Source organism: Herpailurus yagouaroundi, unplaced genomic scaffold (assembly GCF_014898765.1).
Source record: "Herpailurus yagouaroundi ecotype Mexico unplaced genomic scaffold, PumYag 39470, whole genome shotgun sequence".
In the NCBI taxonomy this organism is placed as follows: domain Eukaryota; kingdom Metazoa; phylum Chordata; class Mammalia; order Carnivora; family Felidae; genus Herpailurus; species Herpailurus yagouaroundi.
The window spans coordinates 1-8,128 of NW_024413007.1; the positions used below are offsets into that span (position 1 = coordinate 1).

The 8,128-nt window shown below is 39.2% G+C and overlaps 1 protein-coding gene across 1 annotated transcript; it reads right to left on the bottom strand.

Moving 5' to 3' along the window:
* Nucleotides 1-219: 219 nt before the first annotated feature.
* On the bottom strand, nt 220-8,124 carry LOC121024049 (UDP-N-acetylglucosamine--peptide N-acetylglucosaminyltransferase 110 kDa subunit; the record flags this gene model as incomplete). Its single annotated transcript, XM_040466374.1, has 11 exons — nt 220-399; nt 1,825-1,914; nt 2,836-2,994; nt 3,869-4,048; nt 4,239-4,340; nt 4,427-4,580; nt 4,748-4,848; nt 5,428-5,568; nt 5,820-6,015; nt 6,798-6,877; nt 8,068-8,124. Coding segments are annotated over 11 exons (1,425 nt in total), but the record flags the coding sequence as incomplete, so codon positions are not given.
* Nucleotides 8,125-8,128: the final 4 nt, after the last annotated feature.

Consider the following 8,128-nt stretch of genomic DNA (forward strand, 5'->3'; position numbering starts at 1 on the left):
GAGAGGGGGAGAGAGAGAGAATGAGAATATATGAAAATCTCAAGCAGGCTCCATGCTCAGCATGGAGCCTGACACATGGCTTGATCCCATGACCCTAGGATCACAACCTGAGCCAAAATTAAGAGTCGGACACTCAAGCCCCTATACTTTTATTCTTATGTCAAGCATGTTTCAAATGTTTCAAATGCCAGAAAAACGGGGGTGGAGGACGACCCACATCACTGTCTTTTTAGTTCAATAAACATTGTGAGCAATTATCATGAACTTCTTTACCTGAATAGGAGCAGGCCTGAGAGCAAAGAGTTCATTTCGAGCACCCTTGGTATAACCATTCATATTTACGAGGATGTGTATACCATCCTGATGGATGCGATCAGCAGCTTTTCCATTGCAGGGAATCTATGGAATAAAAAAAGAACTCACTATGTATAGTCTCAAACTAATTCAATTAGTTTTCTTTGAGAGCAAGCAAGGAGCATGAGCGGGAAAGCAGGAGTGGGGGGGAGGGAGGGAGAGAGAGAGAGAGAGAGAGAAAATGAACCTTAAGCAGGCTCCACACCCAGCAGAGCTTGATGCAGGGCTTGATCTCAAGACAGATCTCACAACTGTGAGATCATGACCTGAGTCGAAATCAAGAGTCAAATGCTTGGGACGCCTGGGTGGCTCAGTCGGTTAAGCGTCTGACTTCAGCTCAGGTCATGATCTACCGGCTCGTGCGTTTGAGCCCTGCATCGGGCTCTGTGCTGACAGCTCAGAGCCTGGAGCCTGCTTCAGAGACTGTGTCTCCCTCTCTCTCTGCCCCTCCCCCACTCATGCTCTCTCTCTCAAAAATAAACGTTAAAAAAAAATAAAAAATAAAGAGTCAAATGCTTAACTGAACCACCCAGGAGCCCCTCAAACTAACTCAATTCGTCTTAATGGCACCAAATAAAATTCAGAGTCATAGATGCAAAACAGAACAACACAAGTTACATTAATGCAGGGTAAAAATGTGGTTAAGTGCCCTTAAAATGGGCCCAAAACATTACAGGAACAGAATACAGAGGAAGGAGAGTTTACTTCTAGACTGAACGTATGAATAACAAGGCTTCATAGAGGAGCTGGCATTTGAAATGGGTCTTCAAAGATGGGAAGGAGTTTGAGGCAGTTGGACAGAATAGAATCTCGACACGAGAAAAGTATGAATTAATCAGAGTCAAGTGCATGGTAGATTAAGAAAAATGGTGTGTAGATCACTGCTATTTGGTGCTATTGCTATTTGCTATTTGGTACAGGGTATACATGAGGGGAAATGGTGAGTGAAAAGTATTGGCCAACAAGATTGTGCTCAGACTCAGAAAGACTGTGAAGGCCATGCTGAAGAGTTTAGACTTCAGTCAATAAGCAGTGAGCCCCTGAACATCTCAGAAGTGGAAGGCAGTATGCTTCTTGGTCCCATAGCAACAGCTACACTGCCAAAGATGTTAGTACATATGATGAACCATAGTTCATCTATTTTCCTTAAATAACCTATGTATTCCTCTTCCAAGCCACCATTTTGGTCAATTTATTCAGTTAATATTAAGTATCTACTGTCATAAGACCTGGCTTAATCCCTAGAAGAGTTTTATGTCCAAGCACAGATAGACCACATTTCTATTTCATTTGCAACATCAGCAAAATCCATGATTATAAATGTAAATGACTAAGCAAATAAGAACAAAGCAATTGCCCATATGTAGTAGCTGATGTTAAAAATATGTCACAAAAAATACAAGCTATATGCCAATAGTTTTATTCACTATTTGTTCAAAATTAAGTTTGAAGTGTAGGAGTTTCACCTACCTGAGAAAGATCGATGAAATGATTGGCTTCTGCCATAACTTTCACTCTGAAGTTTGTGCCATCATCTGGGCTTAGGGCGTAACAGAATACCTGAAAGGCAGCATACAGTATATTTAAAGACCTTGGCTCAATGAGATATGGAAGTGTCCATCAACAGATGAATAAAGAATATATGGAGAGTGTATGTGTAAACACATGCATACGTACAATGGGACATTACCATAAAAAAATGAAATCTTGCTATTCATAACATAAATGGACCTAGAGGATATTATGCTGAGTGAAATAAGTCAGACAGGAAAACACAAATACCATATGATTTCACTTATATATGGAATCTAAAAAACAAGTGAGCAAACAAAAACCAAAGATTCATAAATACAGAGAACTAGTGGTTGCCAGAAGGGAGGTGATGAAGAGGATGGGTAAAATAGGTGAGGGGGATTAAAAGGTGCAACTTCCAGCTATAGAATGAGTCACAGAAATGAAAAGTACAGAGGGAACATAGTCAATAATATTTAATAACTCTGCATGGTAACAGACAGCAACTATGCTTATTGTGGTGAGCATTTCAGAACATATAATTGTGAAACTGCTATGTCATACACCTGAAACTTATGCACTATGTTGTATGCCATCTGTATTTCAATTAAAACATTAAAAGTGAGTAAAAACTTCGGCTCAAATCTTTCAAAAAGACACTAGGCTTGGGCGCCTGGGTGGCTCAGTTGTTAAGCCTGGGACTTCGGCTCAGGTCATGATCTCACGGTGAGTTCGAGCCCTGCATCAGGCTCTGTGCTGACAGCTCAGAGCCTGGAACCTGCTTAGGATTCTGTGTCTCCCTCTCTCTCTAGCCCTCCCCTGCTCATGCACTGTCTCTGTCTCAAAAAGAAATAAAACATTAAAAAAAAAAAAAGACACTAGGCTTAACACCTAATGGTGATGGTAAAGCCACAAATGAGGTTTTGTTTAACGAAACAAATAGTGTCTCTAGACAAACACTAGTCTTACCTCAAATTTGTCCGGATTGTGCATGCCTGGAATAGACTGCATAAGATGAGAAGTAGGATGATTCCCAAAGTCAGAACTCACATAGCCTACACGCAGTCGACCATCACTAAGCTTCAAGTCTTTTGGGTGTTCATATGGTGGTTTATGAAGGACATTAATCTACCAATGGAAACCAATGCCTGTTAGTCAAGTTGAATCTATACATAAACCTAGGAAAATTGATTAAAAGCAAAACAAACCTATACCTCACACCCACTGGGAATGGTTTACCCAGAATACTTCATTTAATTCATACAGCCAGTTCAATACAATCTTAGCAGTTTGTATAATATGCTTCATACTCTATCATGTTCCTGAGGCCATGAGCAAAATCTAAAACTTGGAGAAAGGAGGCAGTGTGGACAGAGCATGACAAACCCTGCGTTTTAGAAAATTCTGTAGGGAAGCACTTTTTTAAAAAATTATTTTTAATGTTTTATTTATTCTTGAGAGAGAGCGAGCAAGCACAAGAGGGCAGAGAGGGAGATACAGAATCTGAAGTAGGCTCCAGGCTCTGAGCTGCTCACACAGAGCCTGACGCAGGGCTAGAACCCACAAATCACGGAATCATGACCTGAGCCAAAGTCGCACGCCTAACTGACTGAGCCACCCAGACACCCCGGGAAGTACCTTTAAAATACAGAATTACATCTAGCACTCCAATCTATTCTGTTGAGTAAACTCCCACCTTTGACAAACTAGTGCTCTAATTCTCAAAATGGAATATCAAATACTAAACACTGTATTAAACATTATGATTTTCGAACTGTAAGAAGACGTTATCCATCTATTGTTAGGATTCTGCTTTATGGGATGGAAAGGGTTATGATCAAGACACAATGGAAAGGGCTTCTGCGGTGGCTGCCAAAGTCTCACTTCTCAACTTGGGTGGTGTTCACCTTATGGTAACTCATTAAACCATATACATTTGATCCACATCATTTTCTCTATCTGTATTTTACTTTGCAACAAAAAAAACTTAAAACATTTGCACCTTATCCAAGCAGAGGTTTCCATGCCTCTCAGCAATAGCCTTCCTGAAGCCATGAGAAAGAGGATATAGCATACTATGATGAGGATGCACAGAAGGCAACCTATTCTTCTCTAGCTGGTCAGCCACAATACTGACCAACTTCTTCATTCGCTCATCATAGTCTGTCCAATCACAGACAATCTAGAGGAGGCAAAAAGACATTATTATCCAGAAAACCCTATTCAAGATTTAACAGTTTGTGTGTCTTTGGACTAATTTCAGATAACCCTTTAAAGAACAGGGTCTCCAGCCAGGCTTGGACTAATATGGCACATAACAATTAAAAAGTGACTGCAACACGAAAGCCAATTACTGGCCTGTTATTCTTTACCTGCAGGCAATGAGCCAAGTTACAATAAGCATCAGGAAAATCAGGCTTAAGTTTCAGAGCAGTTCGGTAAGAAGCTATTGCTTCTGGAATATTTCCTGAATCCTGGAAATAAATACAGAGGGATGGTTAAAAATTGTCCTAAAATTAAACATTAGGTGCTTAGATGCACACATAACAAACAGTAGTACCTTATGAATGGAAGCCAAATTGCTGTGCGCATCTGCAAATGCAGGGTTAATCTGAATGGCACGAGTGTAACACTGCAGGGCGCCCTGAACATCCTGCATCTCCTTCAGAGTGTTTCCCATGTTAGAGTAGGCATCAGCAAAGGTGGGACTAATTCTAAAGGAGAAAACAAACATTTTATTGATCTAGCACAAAAACCTTTAGCCCCCCTGAATGTAGTCTGTTATTAAAAGTCATCTTAACACAAGCCAAATGTGCCAAATGCCAAACATTTTAAAACGTGAGAGAAAATGATAATAATAACATGACGGTGAGCGTCTTACCGAATAGCCTCCTTATAGTGCATCAGAGCTTCCTGAAGCTTTCCCTGCTGCTGCAGTACACTTGCTAAATTCGAATGGGCAGCAGCAAACTCTGGGAAGACCTATAGTCAAGATGATACCTGAGGTTTAAAAACTTCTACAACAGCAGTAGTAACTTACCACAATAAGAACTTTGCCCAAATACCTTTATATCCCTAAAGTTCTGTCTACCTTTCTCTAAATCTGTTCATTCTTCAAAGCCAAGTAGCTCAAATTCTACCTCTTCATTTTAGATCTCTCCTTGTTTCAAACCACGATGAGATAGACCTCTCCTCATCCTAGTTTATGCTGATTACTCTAGCATCTCTCTCTTCTGAAATCTCTTTTAAACTCCTACCACACCCACCAACCACCACTACAGCTATCAGGCACTAAAATTATACTTATTGGCAACCTCTCTTGAACTGTAACTTACTGTTTAACTTTTTTGTGATCTTATCTATTCATAAAATCATGAACTCAATGTAGAGTCTTTCTTGAATGTCACACAAGACTTCACTCAAACCGTAGCTACTCAATTACTAGCTTCATGAATGGTTCAACCACAATTTTTACAAAAGAGGTGGATGAAATGGCTAACTTTAACTGCTTTTCCTCTATTATCACAGACAAAATATCCATCCACACCACCCTGAACATACTTCCAATGCTTTACGATATAAGCGAACTGCCTCTTCAATGTTTCCCTGTTCTCGTTTGATATTGGCTAGGTTATTCAGAGAGTCTGCATGGGTAGGACATAACCGGAGAGCTGTATTATAACAATCTTCTGCTTCAGCAACCTAGAAACAAAACAAATTATTCAAAACGTCCACAAAGGAATCACAGAGCCACCACTGATGTTATTCTAACAACTGCTTGGTTAAGCTGAGGGGCTGATAATATTCTAGAAAATAGGTCATTTTTGCTATTCTCTCAACCAAAACTCCAAAGTGAAACTACTGACCACCTCAATACTTAATAACAATACGCACAAAAACAACTTTTTACTCCTATCAAGTAACAAAGAAATAGACTGAATAAATGTCCTTACACTGCCCTTCTCTTTGAGAGCATTGGCTAAGTTGCAGTAAGCGTCAGGGAAATGTGGTTGCAGTTCAATAGCTCGCCTGTAGGTGTCTATCGCCAGATCTATCAGGCCTTGCTCATAGTATACACAAGCCAGGTTGCCGTGCACCACTGCGTGATTTGGACTCAAGCTGAGGGCTCGAAGGTAAGCTGCCACAGCTCTGAAAATAAAAAATGAAAAATAAAAAAAAACCACACACACACAATGCAACTAACTTCAATGGCTGCTTTGCTACAATTAACTCATGTTATAATACTGTACCAAAGCATATCAATTATAATTCACACTATACTATACTTAACCTCAACTCAAAATTCACCCTAATAAAATATATTTTTACACTGAAAAATTTTCTATCTCCACATAAGAAATAAGCTCTCTCCTGACAACAAAAACAAGTCAAAAGTCAGGATTTACTTAGCTTTGTGAATCAAAGAAATAATTTAGTCTAAAAGATAACCATTTTGGGGCGCCTGGGTGGCTCAGTCAGTTAAGCATCCAACTCTTGATTTCGGCTCAGGTCATGATCACGTGAACTAAGAGATCGAGCTCTGCACAGACAGCGCAGGAGCCTGCTTGGGATTTTCTCTCTCCCCCTTTCTCTGCCCCTCCTCTGCTCATGCACATACACTCTCTCACTCTCTTCCCCCCCAAAATAAAAAATAATAAATAAATAATGACCATTTCAACAGTTTACAATAAGAGAAAGGTCAACTAAATTCTTAGTGAGAAGGATAATGACTTTGAGAAAAGCCAACAATGAAAAGTCAGGCAACAATGCCTATAAATAAGAGGTAATACATCAGACATGATGAGGGAAGAGCAATATACTAGAAAAGGAAAATGTGTTTGAATGGACCGCGGCCATAATTTTAGTCCCAAGTCTCAGGTGTCAATGCAACAAAGACTCAAGAAAATTTATCAGATAGAACATTCTCTCACCGGTCAAAAATCCGTGCCTCTTTCAAGACATTTCCTAAGTTGATATAAGCATCCAGAAAATTGGGGTCAAGAGTGACAGCCTAAAAATTACAAGGCAGCTATTAGATCAAGTTAGGATTTCAGATAAACTTTCCAATTACAAGTTTTTATTGAGATAATTTTAGGCCTCCAATTACATTTTCTAATATAATTAAATCTTATTTCTTTCACTGAAGATAAAACCCAGTCATTTCAGTACCCTCTCATTATTCACAAATCTCAAGGTTATCAAAGTAACTGCTCATGTAATGTGAGAGCAAAATGTGTCCTGAAGGGAAACATTTTTAATTGGGTCCATTCCAATTTTAATGAGCTAAATACTTCTAACGGTTGGCCCTATTTTATTCAAAATTAATAAGGCTAACTCTTCTAGGGGCGCCTGGCTGGCTCAGTCTGCAGAACACGTGACTTTTGATCTCGGGGTCATGGGTTCGAGCCCCACATTATGTGTGGAGATCACTTAGAAATAAAATCTTCAAAAAAAAAAAAAAGTACATACTGTCTGGTTGTGTCTTTTCTGCCACTAATAAATGCCTAAATCTATTAATGGTGATACTCTGATTCTATCATTCCTTTTTCATTTACTAGCTGGAACACTTCTATAAATAAGAAACGTCCCCCTATCCAACTACTGGGTTACCCTGAGGTCCAGTTCATACAGGAGGAAGATAAATGCTTTATTCTTCCCTCTTTAACCAGTTTTCAAAATGAATTGCTCCTGATCTTCCAAAGGTGACCACTGAATTTCTTCTTAGTATATTTATAAACTCATGGATTGAAACACATGAGAAGTTTCAATATATTTCCGTTATAATATTCCTAATGTTCAAGTCCCATCTTTATCCAGTGTGAGCCTCTTCCAGTTGCCTCCTGAGTCCTTTAGACATAATCAAAGTAATACCAAAGCTTCCATGCTTTCTGGTACAAGAGGGCATTCCAGATGAATTTTGTACATTTCCTACCCCCAGCTAGAATCAGCCTTTTGACCAAGAAACCCTGCTTTTTTAAAGTTGCCCATTTAAAAAATGGATTTTTAATTACTACAGTACATTTTCAATGCAAAACTGGAAACTGCCATATCATATACCATCCAGCAAATGCCTTAAATATGGTCAGAGAAACAAGGATATTATGTGACTGATCATGTAAAGGCCTATTATTTAGCTCTAAATAAAAACAGCCCGCACACATAAGCACTTCCTAAGTACCAATTATTAATTTAATAACTAACCTTTTCAAAGTGATGAATTGCAAGCCAAATCTCCCCTTGTGCATTGAAAACACAGCCAAGA